The 20,913-nt window shown below is 44.4% G+C and overlaps 1 protein-coding gene across 1 annotated transcript in view; it reads right to left on the bottom strand.

The window, feature by feature from the left end:
* The window catches only part of LOC117043012 (keratin, type II cytoskeletal 71-like), a 41,412-nt gene extending 20,499 nt beyond the window's left edge, over positions 1-20,913 (bottom strand). Inside the window, exons 1-9 of the mRNA XM_033142635.1 lie at positions 20,842-20,913; positions 17,328-17,681; positions 13,734-13,945; positions 10,965-11,025; positions 7,999-8,094; positions 5,298-5,465; positions 4,196-4,321; positions 2,615-2,835; positions 958-986 (exon numbers count right to left, since the gene is read on the bottom strand). Coding sequence (XP_032998526.1) covers positions 958-986; positions 2,615-2,835; positions 4,196-4,321; positions 5,298-5,465; positions 7,999-8,094; positions 10,965-11,025; positions 13,734-13,945; positions 17,328-17,681; positions 20,842-20,913 — 1,339 coding nt within the window. The remainder of the gene's footprint in view (positions 1-957; positions 987-2,614; positions 2,836-4,195; positions 4,322-5,297; positions 5,466-7,998; positions 8,095-10,964; positions 11,026-13,733; positions 13,946-17,327; positions 17,682-20,841) is intronic.

Genomic DNA, 20,913 nt, shown 5'->3' with positions numbered 1-20,913 from the left:
AATACCTGTCTCCTCCCTGCTGTGTATCAGGGGCTGGACTAAGGAGGAATGGTGGGGGCTGCTCCCCTTCTCCTGAATCTTCCCGAGAACAAGAGGACAGTATAGATTTAGAACAGTGGTTTGCAGAAGGGCATAGTTCAGAGGCTGCAGAGGGGAAAAGCTGGGAAATATTGGAAGAGGAACAGCAGGAAGAAGAAACACCCGGGGAGAGACAGCTGACAGACTCAGTGTCTTTGGAAAGCATTCCTGACCCCCCCTCCCAAGACTAGATGGGCATTGAGGGTACAGTGGTGCCTTACAAGACTAAATTAATTTGTTCCGCGAGTGTTGTCGTATAGCGGAAATTTCGTCTTGTGAAGCACGGTCAGAGGAAGTGCGGTTTTACGGGGGGGATCACAAAACGTTTTCGTTTTGCGAGTCACGGCCATAGGAAAATTCATCTTGTGGGTCACCCTTTCGTTAGCGAATGCCTTTCGTCTAGCGAGTTTTTCATCTAGCGAGGCACCACTGCGAGGTAGAACAGAAAGCTCAGATTAGCCAATGCAGGGGTGATGTGGAATAGGAGAGATGAAGGGGGAGAAACTTTACTTGGACCAACACTATTATCTACAGAGAGACCGTATGCCTTTGTCTCTTTCTGTGATTTTTTTTTTTTTTTGAATAAACTACTTGTTAAGAACTCTTCTTTTTTTATCTGCTTCTTTGCTGCCACAGTGGAAAGGATACAATTCCCTGAAGCCTGACACTGTGCTAGCTTTCTACTTGCAAATAATGTTGATGCTGGTGTCTGTTTGTTTTGAAGGGACAATTTCCCCCTTGGCAGTCTAAAGTAGTCCAGCCTCCTACCACTTTAGGACACTTAACACCTTATTTCCACCTCATTCTGTTGCACGTGACAAAGCCACTTCTAGAGAGCAATCTTTGGAATTCCAACAAGTAAGCTTTGCTATTACTTACCTACACTTGCAAGGTTCCCCGAAAATATCCTGTTTGGGAAAGAGATGTAATATAGATCACGTGAGAAACTGCATTTTCTAATAGAGGTAGGGATTATATTCTGATAACTATTTATCTTTCCCGTTTATCCATCACCCTCTCCACTTACAAAATGTATAAACTACTTTTCCCTGTAGAAAATGATCAAAGTGGTAGACAAAAAGGCAACAGCAAATATAACAGGATACATGGAACCAGGGCCGTCTCATCCATAGGGGCTAGTGGCGCCGGCCCCCCTCCCCAACCCGCCCCCGCCCCCACGGGATATAGCAATTAAGGATAAATTGACATGTGCTATTAAGGTAAGATGGGGAATATGCAGGAGAAATGATTTTGAGGAGATATGGAAGGTGTTTGTAGAACTTGTACTGTCGAAGGGGTCAAACCATCGCAAGAGGTGTTGAAATTTTGGGAGGTTGGATAGTTACAATGGAATGGTCTCATGGATGGGGTACACATGTTATTCTTATTTATTTATTATTATTACTTCATCAAAATAATAATTATTATTTTTAAAGCCCTGTGTGGGCCACTGCCACATTATACTTGAAGAAGCCACCCAACATACACTGAACAGGGAGCTGCAGGCCATCTTTAGAGTGTACCTGTATATGATATAGGCTTTCTATCTCCTGTTTGTTTCATTCATATTTTACACTCAAAGGTAGCAGTAGCAGTCCATGGCTATTCCTCTTGAGCACCCAGCCATTCCCTTCTGTTCCTCCATCACCTCTCCTGGTCCCCTAGCCTTGCTCCCTTTGGTTTGTTGGAGGATGCTATTGCATCATCAGTGTTGAAGTGAGATTCAGTTGCCAGTCCAGTTGATTTCAGTACATGAAACTGGAAGGGGAAACTTCTCCTCCTTCTCCTTGCCTTAGGCAGTAACATGTCTTGGGCCGGTTCTGCATTCAAGATCTATGCTTGATAAATCTGACATGTGCACCTAAAAAGGTGCCAAAGTTTACACAGGGGACACTGCCTGGTGGTGGGTTTCCCTCAGAGAAAATTTTTATTAAGGGATATGGCCTCAATATGGTTGGACAGTGTTCTTGAAGCTACTAGCTCGAGAACAGTGTTCTCGAAGCTCAATGGTTGGACAGTGTTCTTGAAGCTACTAACATGAGTTTGGCCAAACTGCGAGAGGCAGTGAAGGATAGGCGTGCCTGGCGTGCTCTGGTCCATGGGGTCATGAAGAGTCGGGCACAACTGAATGACTGAACAACAACAACAATGGCCAAATATGTGCGGTTCAGTGGATATTCTGTGCATCTAGGATTTTAGCCAAATAAAGGATATGCAATTGCAATGGCAAAGAAAGGCATAGTGAAACCATGTGCAGGTTCTACCAGTAGAGGTTGATTCCGGGATGGGGTGGAATGGCTTGCAAAAACCCTGCACACAGGAAACTAGCATGTCTGAGATAAAGGTTTTAGTCCCTAATGTACTTGCTTTCTTATGCCGGTATATAGGTATATATTGTAATTACCCTGCCCACCATCATTAGTGGTACAGTTCCAGTTATGCATGTTATAACTGGTCCTGGATTCAGTTGAACTAGACAGCTTAGACAGTGACAGTAACTTTTTCTATATCCCGTAGGAAAGTAGTCAAGGAATACCTGTTTTCTTCTCCCTCCAGCAGTGACTTGTATGTAGCTATTTCAATATCCAGTGCCAGCTTGTCATTCAGAAGCTCCTGATAGTTGCGTAGCATGCATACCAACTCATCTTTAGACCGGTTCAAGGAACTGTGTAGATCGTCGTATTTCTCTTGTGCATCTTTAAGGCTGCAGTCACCACGGTGCTCAGAATCAGAAATGGCCAACTGTAGACATGCAACCTGCCAATTGGTAAAGCAAGAGGTGCTACTTTCCCTCAGGCACAGGCTCACTGAAAACGGACATTCATCCTTTGAAATCAAATTTCCACTCGTCGTCGTCAGATTCATCTGAGAACTTTAAATTTTCAACCTATCAAGATGTACATTCAAAATTCCAGCATGCTGCTAAAAAAATAATAATCAGTGTATCTCTAGTGAAGGAAGGGAGAAGCTGTGGACCGTTGGATCTTGCTAGTCTACAACTTCCATCAACCCTGACAATTGCCGTGTTTGCTACAGATGGTGGGAGTTGGAGTTCAATGACATCTGGAGTGCCTAAAGTTCCACATACCTAGTCCAAATTTGAAGGAAGCCAGCATGCCATGTTTACTCAACGGTAGTGGGAATTAGGTTAATACTGTCTTGCATTCTTTGCATACCCAGACTGTCAGGGAACCCCCCTCGCCCAGGCAGGTAGCGTTCCCGGGTCATTTGCATTACAGGGAACCACCCCCTCCAGTTCGTAGTTCGTCGTCCTCCTCCCCGAGTGGAGGAAGCGGTCGCTCCTCCAGTGGGGAGGGGGAGATGGAAGTAGGAAGTCGGGGCAGGGGCTGTGACAGGATCAGAGAGCCTCAGCACCAAGCAGGAAGCGGGGAACAGGGACCTTTTCCCGCGCCCCGATTTCGCAGGGAGGAAGGACGTGGAAGGGGGAGTCGGGGGTTCAGGATCCCGCGCCTCTTATGTTGGACTAAAAACCGGAAACGGACATTCCCGGACTCTGCAGAGGGATGAGCTGGACGTCTTTACTGTAACTCCACTGTAAATATCTGCACAATAAAGAACTTAGTTTGTAGAAGTTCGGAGTCAGCCTGTTTCCTCAGGAGCAACCACTGAGAGTCCTTACACAGACAAAGACCTCCCGACCCCAGGCGACACCCAGTCCGGCTAGGCAAAAACACTCCAGGAGAGTGCAAAGTAAGGCTGGTGTGGGGTGTGGCCTGGGCAGAATCCCAAGTGTCAGATATAGAGGGCTAGAGGGCTGCATCTGCGGCTATAAAGCAATGCAACGAGTTTTGCATATATTACTGAGTTGCTGGACATCAGTAGCAAACCGAGATAGAGCCGATACCACACACATTGTATCCTCTGAATTGGGGGCAACCAGCTGGCTTTAAACCATGCCCAACTATTCAGATAAGATTCTTTAAAAAAAACAACTTCATTTGTCCTGTTTTTACTGCATCGAACCTTTTATACATACATATATATATGGAAATGTGTGTATAGGACAGCTGGGATAGCTTCCTGCTGGTAACAAGAGGTTGCTGTGCCAAATTCCCCACCCCTCACTCCCAGACAGTGGATGTTTTCCCTTGTTTACCTGCTTCTTGGTTTTTCCCAGTTCACACTGCAGTCTCTGTACCATCCGGCTGAGCTCTGCAATCTCTCGCTTGTTGATCTTCAGATCGTTGCTAATTTGGCATCTTTGGTCCTGGAGTTCCTGGTACTAAATGCTCGTAAAATAAGTAACCATGATGTACAAACATCATGCCATTAAATTGCTTTCCACAGGCACTTCACATCTAATACCTAAAGATCCTTTTCACGCATACAGCACAGTAAAAGGCCTCGGTCCAGGATACCTGAAGGAGCGTCTCCGCCCCCATCGTTCTTCCCGGACACTGAGGTCCAGCGCTGAGGGCCTTCTGGCGGTTCCCTCACTACGAGAAGCCAAGTTACAGGGAACCAGGCAGAGGGCCTTCTCAGTAGTGGCACGCGCCCTGTGGAACACCCTCCCATCAGATGTCAAAGAGACTTTTAGAAGACATCTAAAGGCAGCCCTGTTTAAGGAAGCTTTTAATGTTTAACAGACCATTGTATTTTAATATTTTGTTGGAAGCCGCCCAGAGTGGCTGGGGAAACCCAGCCAGATGGGCGGGGTATAAATAAATTATTATTATTATTATTATTATTATTATTATTATTATTATTATTATGTTTTCCAAGAAACAATGTCATCCAACTGTCAGGAAGGGTACTTCCATTTCTGAGTAGTTCCATTCACTAAACCACATATAGTAAACTTGGTGTCCTCCACCTGTTGTTGGACTCCAGCTATCAACATATATGTTAGCTGTCAAAGGCCAAGGTAAAGAAGAAGCTACGTACTGAAGGTGCCAGATGCACCTCTGTGGGGCAGCAATTCCACAACTTAGGGGCTGCCACAGAGCATCTCCTCTCCCAGAGTGCCACCATCATCTCCAAACTTCTGAGATCAGTGACGCTACCAGGAGCCCCGCTTCTGGCTAACCTTAACAGATGTGATTGTAAGAGTTGAACAATTCCAGTAAAGTTCCTTGTTGTCACACATTCTAGTCTTGCATGGTTGTTATAACCTTTGCAGTCACAAATACATTTTGCATTTTGTAACAATATTATGAGCCCCGTGGGCTTCCGTACAAGACGTCAGTATGGTTACTCACTCTGCTTCGGTACAAAGTATTCACTTCTTCTTTGCTCCTTTGTGCAATGCTCTGATACCAGGATTCGACATTCTGGAGGATGGCGTTCATGTCCAGGTCTCGATTGTTATCCATCTGCACCATGACTGAAGCTTGACACTGAATCTGATTTTCCAGCAGAGCAACCTCCTAAGGTTTGAATATCCAGTAAGTGTTCTCCATTCTTCACATTCCCGAACAGTTAAGAAAATAATTTACTGGTGTCTGTGTTATAAATGCTTAAGCTTAAGGAGATTTATATGTTTATTTTGAGCATTTATTAACCCCCCTACCTTTCAAAAATACGAAATACAAAACACAATAGCAAAACTATTATAACAAAACCCCAATATAATCAATAGCATATTAGAGGGAGCAACATAAAACCAAACACAGGGGATAACGACATGCAATTAGAATGTCTGAATGAATTAAAAATAATGTATTTGCCTGCTGCTGAGATGACATCAAGGGAGGTGCTAGGCAAGTGTCCCTGGGGAGGGCATTCCACAACTGGAGGTGACCCAGTTAGGAATTCTGTGAGCCCAGGTGTCTGCACTGGGCCTACTGGGGCATTTGCCAGGACCCACCAGGGAAGCGTATCCTGTAGCAAGGCTAGCACTACAATGGGGCAGCCATATACCAAACAGCTACCAATCTAAACAGCTGTTTGGCTCCTAGCTCATTATGCTGTTGCCAATGGATAAGCCCAGCCAGTACAGAGGGGGAGGCTGTTGGCTGCAGCAGTGCCACTACGAGGGAGAGCAGTAGTGGTGGGTGCCAGGAGGTTCTCCAAAACTGGAGCCAGACCTGAATACCATGTACAGAACAAACAAACAAACCCCAAACCAACCAACAGCACCCGTTACAATGCTATTATTGAACCATGGGTCATTACAGTAATACAATGGTACTTATAAACCCAGGAAAACAGAAAGAGTAGACAGCCATTGCGGAAGTGTAGAAAAGATCGCCAGTCTTTAGGACAACCCAACCCATTTTGGTATGATACATGCCATCTTCAACTTGTGGGCTGTTTCCAGAAGTAGAGATACACTATAGGAAGCATACAGGTCCTGGATGCAGATTAAACAGTTATTTGACATTCCCCAAGTAATCTGCCTTTGTGAACCCCTTCAATTAACCTGAGAAGATTTATATATTCTGGGAGTCAAATAAACTGAACATTATATAACAAATGCTTCTCCTTGGGCTGAAAATAAAGGCAATATCTATCTCTATCCCAGTCTATTCCATGGCCCCAGAATGGCTTACAGGAGTTCTCCTCATGTTAAGGGTGAAAACGGTTTGGGGGAATTATAAGGGTCAGATGAAAATAAATAAGCTGAACTACCCACACCATGCCACCAACCAGTTGGAAATGCCATCCAAATGAACAATCCCACCGCCAAAAATGTCATTTGGGAATGCCGAATGTGTGAGATCAACTTTTGCCAATCCGTTGCTCTCCAGGTCTTGCTGGACTACATCTCTGACTGCTGGCCATGCTGGCTAGGGCTGATGAGAGCTGGAGTCCAGCAACATCTGGAGGGCAACAGGTTGGGGAAGGCTGTGTGAGTTAGCTAGTGGGAAGCCATTGGCTGGAATCTCTATGTGAAGACCATATTTACATTATGTTAGTTTCATAGATCTCCAGTGGAAACGTTCAAAAAGTGAGGATCAAAGGGCAGTCAGCAAGTTCAATGGGGGAAACTGCGAAACGAAAATGGAAGCATTGACTTCTGGGTTTTCGGCGTTCAGCTTCCGAAACGTTTGGCAGCCAAGATGTTCGAAAACCGAGGTTCCACTGTATTAGAACTAGGGCCATGTACTCTTTCTGCATAGTGGAGGATGAGCATACAGTGTGGTGACTCCCAGGCCCTATGTCAGGTGTGGGAAACCTGTGACCCTCCAAACATTGCTGAACTGCAACTCCCATCATTCCTGGCCATTGGTTATTCTTGCTAGGGTTGGTGGGAACTGTAGTTGGTGGGAACTTCAGCAACATATAGAGGGCCAAAGGTATCTCATATGAGAAAAGGCTCAGAACCTGGACTTTCTCTAGAAGCTAATAGTGCCTATTTCATTGGGAGATAACCAGTGAGTGGATTTCTTACCTCCTTTTATATACCGTATATATACCGTATATCGCGGCGTACAAGACGACTTTTTAATCCCGGAAAATCTTCTCTAAAGTCGGGGGTCGTCTTGTATGGCAGCAATGTCATGCGACGCGTCGCGTGGTTCCGCCCCGCCGCTGCCTGCGTGCATGTGCCATCTCAGCGTGCGTGCGTGTGCCGTCTCAGCCACCATGGAGCACGACGGGCTCCTGTACGACGAGAGGGGAGGCTCTCCCCACTGCTCCAGCCGCCGCCGCCACCTCAGCCGCCATGGAGCCCGAGCTGGGTGAGTATACCCCAAACATGAAAAGTTGGGGGTCGTCTTATATTCCCAGTCACCTTGTACGCCGCGATATACGGTATGTGTGTGTGTTTTTTATTAAATTTTCTGTTTTACAATTTGAAATACTCATTTTACATCCTTAAGATATCAATGACTTCCCTTCTTCTCTTTCCATGGTTCATTTTACATACCATAAATCCCTGCATATTTTACAAAAAAAACCTATACCAATCAGTATTCCATTATTGCATCCATCAAAACTTATTTAGGATTTTTTTACCTCCTTATGCACACGCCTCAGGAATTCAGCCTCCCTCTTCATTGTTTCCACCTTGGCTTCCAGCTCCACCTTCTCCAAGAAAGCACAATCTACATCCTGCAAAGTGGAGACAGGAAACCTTCAGATGCTTTTGGCTCAAACACAGTCAAAGAAGGTAGGTAGCCGTGTTGGTCTGCCGTACTCGAAACAAAATAAAAATAGAAAAATTCCTTCCAGTAGCACCTTAGAGACCAACTAAGTTTGTTCGGCGCATGCACATGAAAGCTCATACCAAGAACAAACTTAGTTGGTCTCTAAGGCATTTCCGTGCACTGCTCTGGTTTGCCAGAAGCGGCTTAGTCATGCTGGTCACATGACCCAGAAGCTGTACGCCGGCTCCCTCGGCCAGTAACACGAGATGAGTGCCTCAACCCCAGAGTCGGACACGACTGGACCTAATGGTCAGGGGTCCCTTTACCCTAAGGTGCTACTGGAAGGAACTTTTTTTGTTTGTTTGTTTCGACAGTCAAAGAAGTTATTGCTATTCATTGGGATCTCTTGGGGTGTGCATGGGCTGTATATCTACCCTGATTTACAAGGTGAATTGGGGTGATTCGGGGAAGGTTCTCAAATTTCTGAGTTGGACTGTGCTTTTGACAAGGTTCCTTCAGTGGATCAGAGATGCCCTAAGCTTCCCAGTGGCTCTGTGACCTCAGCTGTCTAAACGAAATGCAGAGCAGTTGATTCATTTACTGAGACATGAAACACTGGCATATCCATACCATGTACTTAAACTACACATCCAATGTGCACATTTAATGCTCCTTGAGCTCATGCAAAGAATCCTGGGCATTGTATTTTGTTAAGGGTGCTGTCAAGAGAAAACTACTGCCCACAATATTCTTGGGGGAAGTAATGTATGTTGGAGATTTGCCCCCAAGATCACATGACTCCTGAGAATTGTAATGGTTGAATGGTCCCAGAGATTCTCATATCCAGGGATGCTATTAAAAAAAGTAAAGGTAAAGGACCCCTGACAGTTAAGTCCAGTTGCAGATGACTCTGGTGTTGCAGCACTCATCTTGCTTTACAGGCCGAGGGAACCGGCGTTTGTCCACAGACAGTTTTCCGAGTCATGTGGCCAGCATAACTAAGCCACTTCTGGCTCAACAGAACACCGAATCCAGAGCAGCCCATAGAAACACAGTTTACCGTATTTTTTGCTCCATAGGAGTCACTTTTTTCCTCCTAAAAAGTAAAGGAAAATGTCTGTGCATCTTATGGAGTGAATGTGTGGTCAATCTATGGCTCCCTTTCCGATCCCGCCCCCTTGCCCAGGCCTCCATTGTTGAATGTCCTGCAGACAGAAGCTGTTTGGTTCCCCAGCGACATGTGACTGGCTGATTACCGTAGATTTTCTGTCTGGAAACTGTAGAAACGGCTCCCTTTCCTTTCCTAAAGAAGTTGCAGAACTGTGAGTTGAACCCCATAAAAAGAGGATTTTTTCCCTTTGCAAAGTAAGCTCAACAACTTTGAGCTGTTCCTCAAAAAACCAGGGCTTTTTCCCTTTGCAAAAGAAGCTGCACAACTGTGAGCTGATCCTAAAAACCCCCGGGGCTTTCCCCCTTTCCCCCTCTAAAAACTAGGTGCGTCTTACAGTCAGGTGCATCTTATGGAGCAAAAAATATGTTACCTCCCTGCCAGAGCAGTACCTATTTATCTACTTGCACTTTTTGGCATGCTTTCGAACTGCTAGGTTGGCAGGAGCTGGGACCAAGCAACAGGAGCTCACTCTGTCGCGAGGATTTGAACCGCTGACCTTATGATTGGCAAGTCCAAGAGGCTCAGTGGTTTAGACCACAGTGCCACCCGTGTCCCTTAGGGATGCTGTTACTGCCCCCTGAAGGCACCAGCAGCAGTCATTATTGCTCCTGCCACCACTGAGACAACGTCAGCAGAAAAGATCAGACAGTGTCTGCAGAAATGAGGAAGACTGGGGTTGGGGTTGGGTCAATTTTGTGGTAATTTTGAACTTCATACAGTTCTGAGTTCAGTTCAAAATTACCCTGGAAATAAGTGGGGAAGTTTGTACATCAAAACTATCTCCACCCCCCAAAACACACCTTATGAGCTTTGGCTACATCAAAGAGAGAGAGAGAGAGAGAGAGAGAGAGAGAGAGAGAGAGAGAGAGAGAGAGAGAGAGAGAGAGAGAGAAAGAAAGAAAGAAAGAAAGAAAGAAAGAAAGAAAGAAAGAAAGAAAGAAAGAAAGGTGATGCATGGTTGAAACTCAAAACTGCTTAACTTACAGTGCTTCTAGACAGCCTGTTTATTAAGCATTTATCCTGATATGTTTTCAGGGAGATTAGACAATGCTGACAGTTTAAATGCGCAACCAGAATTTGCCAATGTGTGATTGAATCCCACCTGAAAATAGTGAGTCACTCTGGAAGCACTCATAGATTAATTGAATCACACTGTGGTACCCCCCAGCCAAGGGAGATTAAAAAAAAAAAAAAACATCAGTGCAGGCTTATGGGTGAAGTGGAGAATAGAATAGAATAGAATAGAATTTTATTTACAGCCATAGGCCCGTACAAGTAAAACACATAGATAACAACTTGTGCAAGTGAGAACAACAGTCGCTAAAACACCACAGTAACAATAAAATACAATAAAATAGAATGGCATACTAAGCCTTAGCTAGCTTGTAGTGCTCCTACAAGTGGAGCATTCTACTTGTGGAGGTTCTAACCCATTTATGATTTTGATTATTCCTCTAAGGCAGGCAGAGGGAAAGGGTATGTTTTTCTCCTATGAAAAGAAAAGAGAATTTGCATGCTGCATGAGCACAGATGAATGCAAATACAGATTTTGATGTACCTCTGTGTGCACCGTCTTTGAGCATTAACTGAGGTTAAAAGTATGCACAGACTCTCTTTTATGAAATGCCAGTACAAATCGCCCTACAGCAACCTGAATTTCTGACCTTCTTAAGCAGAACAAAATCATTCTCTACAGCCGTGCGCCTGTCGATTTCCTCCTCGTACCTGTATGGAGACAGCAGAGAAAGAGGGCATGCCATGACTTGGTTGTTCAACAGTGGAAGCCCAAAGACTTGCAAATCTTATGATGTGCACAGACTGAATTACATGGAAGTAAGAAGATCAAACCTATCCATTCTTAAGGAAATCAGCCCCGAATGCTCACTGGAAGGACAGATCCTGAAGCTGAGGCTCCCGTACTTTGGCCACCTCATGAGAAGAGAAGACTCCCTAGAAAAGACCCTGATGTTGGGAAAGATGCAGGGCACAAGGAGAAGGGGACGACAGAGGATGAGATGGTTGGACAGTGTTCTCGAAGCTACTAACATGAGTTTGGCCAAACTGCGAGAGGCAGTGAAGGATAGGCGTGCCTGGCGTGCTCTGGTCCATGGGGTCACGAAGAGTCGGACACGACTAAACGACTAAACAACAACAGGAGCAGACAGCTGCATCCTATCCTATGTTCATGACACGTTTGGGGTCTTGCTCACTGCAATAGATGGGGAGGGAGCAAGCGAAAGAATAGGTATGGGGAAAGGGGAAAGTATGCATGAGTGTGCTAACTCCACCAACCCACATGTCCCATGATGTTTGTGTGTGCAGTGAGGAAAGGTAAGGTTACCGGGTGTCCCCGTTTCCCAGGGACATTCCCCAGATTTACAAATCAGTCCCCTGACAAAACCCACTGAATTCAACTGAAGTTGAAAAGTGTCCCTGGATTCATTGAAACAAATCTGGTAAGCTTAGCATATGGTCCCACAGCATCTTCTTTTAACAAACACACAGGCATGAATGTCTGCAAGGCGACACCACACTAACGTCATTAGGCCACTTCTCTATGGGGGTGGGCAGATCAGTCTGTGTCTGTTTCCATTTGTCTTTGTCAGGAAAACCCCCTCCCCGCGGCTGCCGGTGTCGCGGGAGCGTTTGGACTACAGAGACCCACGTCAGCTGTTCACAAGCTCCTCCTCCCCGTCCTTGGCAGGAAGCGACCATTCCTCAAGCGGAGAAGGGGAGGTGGAGCCAGGAAGGCGGTGCAGGGGCTTGGAAGGGGTCAGAGAGCCTCAACACCGCAGGGAAAGTGGGGATAGGGGTCAGGTTCCCATGCTCCAGGTCAGGATGCAGGAAGGACGTGGGAGAGGGAGGCGAGGGTTCAGGATCCCACGGCTTTTTTGCTGGACAAAGAACTGAAAGACTTCATTCCGGGACTCTGCGGAGGATTGAGATGGACGCTTGAATTGCTACTGCACTGTACATAGCTTTCACAATAAAGAACTTAGTTTTTAGAAGTTCTGCCTGGCGTCGCATTACTCATGAGCAACCACTGAACATCCTAACAGTCTTCACATTTGTTTACCCGTCAATACATCCTGCTGTATTCTGAGGTTAACTAATCATCAAGTTTGGTTTTTTTTAAAAAAGCTTCTCTCAAAAAATGGATTCTTATACATAATTCAGGACAATGGATATTGTAAGTTTTAAACGCATTGTGCATTTGCTTCTGTCTACATGTGCCAACCCTCGGTACTTTGCACATGTTGAAAAAAATACAATGGGTGGAATTCAACATTGTTGTGTTGCAAATTTTCCATCTGTGCATGCATTGCCCCTTGCCAGATGGAACAATCCCTCTCCCCTCCTCCTGTTCCAGGGATTATCCTTACACCCCCCTCAAGCAATTTTTTGGGGGGTCTATGCTGACAGCATCAGTTAGGTGAACCCTGCCCATTAGTTTAATGCACTTGCAATAATGAAATATTGTAAATTGCTATGTGTACAAGGGAACACCCTGTCCACTTATTTATATCTGTAAAGAGTAGGGAGCTGTGTTACTGCATTTTATTTTATTTTATTATTTATGTAGAGATTTCTTTTTCTCTCATCCTTCCATCCTACCCCTTCTAGTGGCTAGAGCAACTTACAACAATTTTATTTTATTTTTGTAAATATTTTTTATTAATTTTTCATTAATAACATATTAAATCATGCCACATCATGTCCCCCCCACCCCCAAAAGGCCAATTATATATTCCGAATTAAATAATTTAATGGGACTTCCCATGTTCTGGCTGATCCGGAGAAAATCTTTTTTTGTTTTTGTTCCTGCGTTTTCTCTGTTGTTTATTCCCAATACAGTGGTACCTCAGGTTACAGATGCTTCAGGTTACAGATGCTTCAGGTTACAGACTCCGTTAACCCAGAAATAGTACCTCGGGTTAAGAACTTTGCTTCAGGATGAGAACAGAAATCGTGTGGCGGTGGCATGGCAGCAGCAGGAGGCCCCATTAGCTAAAGTGGTACCTCAGGTTAAGAACAGACCTCCAGAACGAATTAAGTAAGTTCTTAACCCAAGGTACCACTGTATCATAGTTCCGATCTTAACCCCTTCTTATCATCACAGTCACTGGTATAGGACTTTTCCAGCGTACTTGTTAAGTACGATGGACTTACAACTTACAACAATTTTAAATCACACGGATTTAGAGAAAACATTTCAGCACAGAGTTCACAAGCATCAAATTTAAGCAGCATCCCTATTTCTGCAGCTATGCTGATCCAATGTAAGGAAAAAATATAGAAGACAAATACTGTAGATTGTTCTTTCTCTTCTGCAAGTATGCTTCAGCCTCTAAACACTTAAACCAAAGTGTTAAACCAAATCTTTGGCACAATGAAGCTCCACCAGCGCATGACCACGCATCGCCAATACCTACCTGCATTTAAGCTCCTCTATGCTCTGCTGTATGTTCTGCAGCTGCGGTTCCATTTGCTCCTTTTCATTCTGCAAGAAGTCCAGCTGCTTGCGTAGGCCGCAGATGCATCTTGCAAAAAGGGAATCGAGATCTGTCCTAGCAGGTGGCATGTGCTGTTGCAGGACATTCCATTTGGTTACCAAAACCTTGTTCCTCTGCTCTAGGCCTCGGACCTGAAATCAAAGAAGGGAAAATCTGAAATGCAAGGGGATGGAAGGAGGGATTGTAGGGGAGAGGGATAAGCCACACACAGTTATTTTGCATTAGTCTTCCAAATTTCACTCTGGGTAACAGTTAGTCGCACATCAATGTTGTTATGTCATGGGTGGACACAGCAGACGACACAGTGATTTCCAAACAGCTCTTGTTTATTCTCAGGCAGAACTGAGATGAAGGCCTCAGCAGCCTGCTTATATAGAACTCAGCTACAAAGCAACAGTAACAACTTTCCGCAGTTAACCAATCCCTGAACGTCACTTTACAATCCTTCTTTTGCATATGCGGACCTGAGTGAAAACTGCAGCAGAATGAACTATATACACACACCCCTAGTGGCCTAGGGTGAGAACTTCAATACATTAACAAATGTATTCTTGCAGGACATCTTGCAGGAGAGGGCATCTGTCAGGAGATCCCTTCTGCATGGTGTCAGAACTGTGGTGACATTGTACTTTTGGGACTCCCTCTGTTGAATGGCAGGCAGGTGTCTTTAATGTTGCCATTTTGGCACCTGCTAAAGACATTGTTTTGTTTCAGCAAGCATTCTAAATAAAAATGATGTACATGAGGAAATGGAGCAAAGTCACCACTGAAAAAATGCCTTCCCATAGAACCTAAAAGCAACATAAAATCAAATGTAAATAGAGGGACCTTCAGAAGAATAAGTGTTAATTAAAGACAAGAAAGAAGCTAAATTCAAGTGGCATAGTTGTGTTGTCAAGAGCATGTTGAGGTAAAATGCTCCAGTTCCTATTTTGTCATAGATTATCAATGGGTTGCCTTTGGCAAGTCATTCTATTTCGGCCTCAGCTGCAGCGCTTAAGAAAAGCTGTATCTATCTCAGGCATAGGCAAACTCGGCCCTCCAGATGTGTTGGGACTACAACTCCCATCATCCCTGACCACTGGTCCTGTTAGCTAGGGATGATGGGAGTTGTAGTCCCCAAACATCTGGAGGGCCGGGTTTGCCTATGCCTGATCCATCTGTCTATCTATCACCCATCTTCCCACCATCTGCCTATCAATACACCCACCCACACCAGTTTTGCAGATTTCTCAGAAAATGAATAGATTTGTTTATGGTGGACTCTCCTCCACTGAAGGCTTTTCAACAGAGGCTGGGATTCTTTAGCTTTATTTCCTGCGTTGCAAGAGGTTGGACCAGATGACCCTTGTGGTCTCTTCGAAATCTACAGTTCTATGGCTATTGCTACAGTTAGTGCAACAGTCTCAGAAAGACTAGTGGGTCAAAGGATGACACACCTTCTTTAATATTGTCAGAATAGTGTATCGCACCTGTCCTTAAAAACAGATGCCCATCTATTTACCCCTATACACAGCTCTTTTCTTTTTACCTTTTCTCTCTCTCCCACGTATTATTTGCCACATTGCTCTTATAGATGTGCACAGCATGTGTACTTTGAAAATTAATTGCAACGGCATAGCTGCTTACAGTAATGCATGTTGTGACGTTGTACAAAGCCTTGCAGCTGAAAATCTATAAGAACAGTGTGGAAGATTATATCCAGCTGTCCAGCTTTGTCAGTTCTAAGGATGGGTGAATCTGACAATTTCAACTTTTCTATTTCTCACTTCCCCAATGTTAAGTCAATTCTTCATATCTGCAATCAGTTTACATTGGAGGGGAGCCCTCAAGAAAATTCACCTGCATTTTAGTGTCGAGGTATCCTAATATGCCCGTTTTTGTATGCAATTTTGCCCAAGCTACACGTTTTAGCAAAGTGATTTTCCCTAATACAAACAAAATAAAATAAAAAATTCTTTCCAGTAGCACCTTAGTTGGTCTCTAAGGTGCTACTGGAAAGAATATTTTATTTTATTTTGTTTTGACTATGGCAGACCAACACGGCTACCCACCTGTAACTTTCCCTAATACAATGCATTTTGTATGCTATTTTCACTCATTCATGCAATACTTATCCCAGGATGTGCATTTTTGTACACATGGCTGGAGAACTGCGCTGCAAAATTTGAAGAAAGACAACTTTCTGTGTTTTGGTTTGCTTTTTCTTTTGGAAAGTGCAGATTAGGCAGACTCACTTTTCATGGGTGAACTGAACTGAATTTTACCCCCATCCCTACTCACTCCCCATATAATGCTTTAACATAGTAGCCGCTTTATTATTCTGTCTGTCTATCTATCCATCTATCTATCTATCTATCTATCTATCTATCTATCTATCTATCATCATTATCATCTATCTATCTATCTATCTATCTATCTATCTATCTATCTATCATATATTACCTATCTATCTATCTATCTATCTATCTCATCTATTATCTGTCTATCATCTATCTATATCTATATCTATCTATCATCATCATCATCATCGTCTATCTATCTATCTATCTATCTATCTATCTATCTATCTATCTATCATCTATCATCTATCTATCATCTATCTATTTATCATCTATCTATCTATCTATCTATCTATCTATCTATCTATCTATCTATCTATCTATCATCTAATGCTTGCACTTTCGAACTGCCCATCATTGTGTGGAATTCCATCAAATGCCTAAATAATTCACACAGGACATTTTCTTTTGACTGCTACACCTGAAGTGTCCACCAGATTTCATATTATGGTGAACTGGGACTGTCCTGGCTATTTCAAGGAATCAATCTAGAGGAATTAGAGGGAAGAAAAAAGCTTTTCCACAATTAGCAAAATTACGCAGGGGTTCATTACATTTGACAATGGTAGAGTCTGCTGTAACAATAGCATCCACCCCAACATCATCAAAATACTGCAAGAATTCTGCTTCAGGATTCTCTAACAGGTATCAGATGCCACACTTAGATTTTTTTTTAAAGTATGAACACAATTTACTTTTAAAAATGCAGTATGGTCAGTTTATTTTAGACTTGGTTCACTTTGGTGCACATGGTACATTAGCATTCAGGATATTTGGCATTCATTCAATACTTAATATGATACAAGTAGATAACTAATATGCAAGTACACTATTCATAGCTGAATCTTGCAGTCATTTTGTATCAAAATGAATAAATACTGAAGTGAGCAAAAATAGCAGACCCCTGTCCCCTTCCCCATACACACGCACCATACCTCAAAGAGCCCTGGCATAAAATTGCTTCAGATCAAAACATTCCTTTCATGTGCAAACTTTTGTGGTATCTGAACACAGACCAAGCACCTGCTCTTGGATTGACTCCTCCCACCACATGTTGCATTGGGTCATCTACCAGCTACTGCCCCATAGAAAGAAACCTCATTTGTCACTTCCTACTTCATGAGTGAATGAGTGAATGAATGAATGAATGACTAGTCATTCATACTCTGACCTGATCAATGAAGCAAGCAAACTGGTTGTTGAGAGATTTCATCTGTTCCTTCTCTTTAGTGCGTATTTTCTGGATCTCAGGGTCAACTCCTATACAGAGTGGTTTTAGGAGGTGTTTGTTGATGCTGACTTCATGGAAATGGTCATTTTGACCGCTGCCAGCATAATTTCTGAGCTCAACGTAGCTTCTTGGAATGCCACAATAGCTCTGACCACCATAGGTAATGTGATGTCCAGCAGCAAGACCTCCATAGCCCCCAATCTGGTAGCCTCCAACGCAAGAAATTCTTCTGATTCCACCTATGGTTGAGAGACTCCTGGTGCTATAGCCACCAAGTCTACTTCTTCCACCAGGCTGGGATATAGAAGATGCACGCAGTCTACATCTGCTTAGACAACATATGTCAGAGGCAGAAGAGGACCTTCTTCTTCCATGGATGGAGTTTGCCATGTATAGTTGTCGGCTCATGCCCAAGCCTTGTAAGACAACGTCGGTGCAGCAGAAAAGCAAGAAAGGGTCCCCTCTAATATGACACTCTCAAGCTTCTGCTTTATATCTGTTTGCAATATATGGGCTTGGTTAATTCAGAAAAAAAGTAATATGAGGCCTTCCTTTGGGTTTGGTTTTTGCCTGCCAGCAATTAAAACACCATTGCAAAACAGCAAAGTAAACATAAATTCCCCAGCGAAATGCTAAGGGGGATCTACCTAAAATGCTTAGTTTGCAAAGCTGCTGCACAAGAAATTATGCATTTTAGGAACTCTCTGAATTAATTATAGTTTAGCAAATTTATTCTAGGTTTGGTAATTCCAATACTAACTTGCTGGAACAGCCTTGCTAGGTGGCTTTCTATACATCTCGTGGCTCCCAATTTAATATGACTATAAAAATTATGTGATGCCCAATTGCTTATTTACATTTAGACACCTCTCTGTTGTAATATTATTAACAGGTAGCACAGCCTGTTCTGTTAGCAACGCCATTCTGTTAGAGTTGCTACCACCCAAATACAAATTAGCCAATATGTTTGAGACACTGTCTTTCAGCCTAACTGACCATCACAGGGTTGCCATAAGCAACATATAAGGGAGAGAACTAAGAGAACTACCCTGGGGGATGGTAGGTTTGAAATGTGATAAAAATGAATTACAATCACACGTGAAAGCAATTGGGGCTGCCACCTTACTGAAGCTAAGCTGGTCTGGGGGTCTGGTATGTGCCTGGATGGGAAACCACCTAAGTATCCCACATGCACCATCTTCCAATGATGTCAGGAACGTGGGCTCCCAGAGCGCAGGGGAAGAGTCAGACTCAGAAATTGAAGTAAGTGAACGAGGGACTGACTCTGCAGATGAGAGCTGGCTGACTGAGTCGAGAAAGGGCAGTTTGACTCCCCTTCCCAGGGAAGACTCTGTTAGCTCTCAAGAAGAGGAAGAGTTGGAAGGCGGCCAGAGCGTTGCTAGGCAATAAGCAGATAAGCAGAGGTCTAAGACTCTGTCAAGTGGATGTGGGGAGAGCGGAGGCCAGCCTCTCAGTCCCCATTCGAGGAGAATGGATAAGATCAGAGGGCAATGGAAGGGCAAGAGGGGAAAGGCAGGAGTTTGGCATCCTTCCTGCTGTGCCACTCTGGACAGCTTCCAACAAAATATTGGAATACAATAGTCCTTCAGATATTAAAAGCTTCTCTAAACATGGCTGCCTTCAGATGTCTCCTAAAAGTCTGGTAGTTGTTTTTCCCCTTTGACATCTAGTGGAAGGGTGTTCCACAGGGCAGGCGCCACTACCAAGAAGGCCCTCTGCCTGGTTCCCTGTAACTTCACTTCTTGCAGTGAGGAAAACACCAGAAGGCCCTCGGTGCTGGACCTCAGTGGAGATGCTCCTTCAGGTATATTGGACCGAGGCTGATTAGGGTTTTAAAGGTCAGCACCAACACTTTGAATTGTGCTCGGAAACGTACTGGGAGCCAATGTATGTCTTTCAAGACTGGTGTTATGTGGCCCCGGCAGCTGCTCCCAGTCACCAGTCTAGCTGCCGCATTCTGGATTAGTTGTAGTTTCCGGGTCACCTTCAAAGGTAGCCCATTTAGAGTGCATTGCAGTCGTCCAAGCGGGAGATAACTAGAGCATGCACCACTCTGGCGAGACAGTCTGCGGGCAGGAAGGGTATCAGCCTGCGTACCAGATGGAGCTGGTAAACAGCTGCCCTGAACACAGAATTGACCTGCACCTCCATGGACAGCTGTGAGCCCAAAATGACTCCCAGGCTGCACACCTGGTCCTTCAGGGGCACAGTTTCCCCATCCAGGACCAGGGAGTCCTCCACACCTGCCCGCCCCCTGTCCCCCCAAAAAGTACTTCTGTCTTGTCAGGATTCAGCCTCAATCTGTTAGCCGCCATCCATCCTCCAACTGCCTCCAGACACTCACACAGGTACCCTCATCCAGAATCTTGCATACACATAGAACTCCTCTAAGTGTGGGCTTGCCCATTCATGCCCATTCATGGAGAGGGCAGCTATGCATGCACACCCTTGCCCTTTCACGTGGCATTAACGATGAAGCCTTTGTGAGCAGGAGAGCTCCAAGCTGCTGCTAGGAGTGAGTCAGATGGAAATAAGGATGTTGGTTGCTGTTGTGATGTTGCACCCAATATTATTGCTAGGTGACATTGTGGGTGGGTTCTGCTTCCTCTCAGAATCTGACAGATGACCAGAGCAGAATGCAACATCCAGCCTTTCCTTGCAAGCCATGACTTGACTTTCTTGCTCAAGTCGATTGGATTGATTTACTTTGAGATGCAGATGTGCAACCATCTCCCCTGAGCAAATTTGCCAGTACTTGAGGGCGTTCTTCCAAATTTTTGGATGAGTCACCTGCGGAGCGACCCTCAAATTAATTCTAACTTTTACTTTAGGTGAAAAGCAACATTTTAGGTGAAATCCTACCAGCGCTCAAATTATTTTGGTGAGTGAATGGCCACCATCACCCTGTTAGGGTATTGGTACAGACCGAGCTGCAAAAGCAGCAGAGAGGCTGGTATGAGTTGTGTTTTTCCCATGAGAAAGACAGCTGTTTTGTCTGCTTTCTCAATCATGTGATGTTATTGTATATCTTTACTTTCACTTTCAGTTCTGGCTCAAGAGAGATGCTAGATGCGTTATGCACAGCTCTGACTTACTGAACTGGCAAGCAGAGACATACTATGCATCTTATCTACAATAAAATAGTTAAGCCTTAATGGCTTGTGTGTGTTATTCTTCACCCTGGGGAACAATGGCATATCAATGTGCCACTGGACTCGAGTAGCCAGGAATGCACTCAGGCTTTGTCCCTGCCTGGGGGGGGGGTCAGTCTCACAACTTGCCCCGGGCGGGACGTTTGCTAACAGACCCTTACCTTTGGTGAAATGCTCGTCACTGGAAAAGTTTTTAAGAAAATTGCAGAGAGGGCATGCTTTGATCCCAAATGTCAGAAGTCAGGGAGTGGAGTTTCAACATTTCATTAAGCCTCCCCCACCTTATCTGCAGGGTCGGTGCATCCTGTTTTGCTGCTTGAGGTGCGATGGGAAATGCTGCCCGGTCCTGCCAT

The sequence above is a fragment of the Lacerta agilis genome, chromosome 2 (assembly GCF_009819535.1).
Source record: "Lacerta agilis isolate rLacAgi1 chromosome 2, rLacAgi1.pri, whole genome shotgun sequence".
Classification (NCBI taxonomy): Eukaryota; Metazoa; Chordata; class Lepidosauria; order Squamata; family Lacertidae; genus Lacerta; species Lacerta agilis.
The sequence above is the reverse complement of the archived record's forward strand: the minus strand, read 5'-3'. Positions and strand labels throughout refer to the sequence as shown.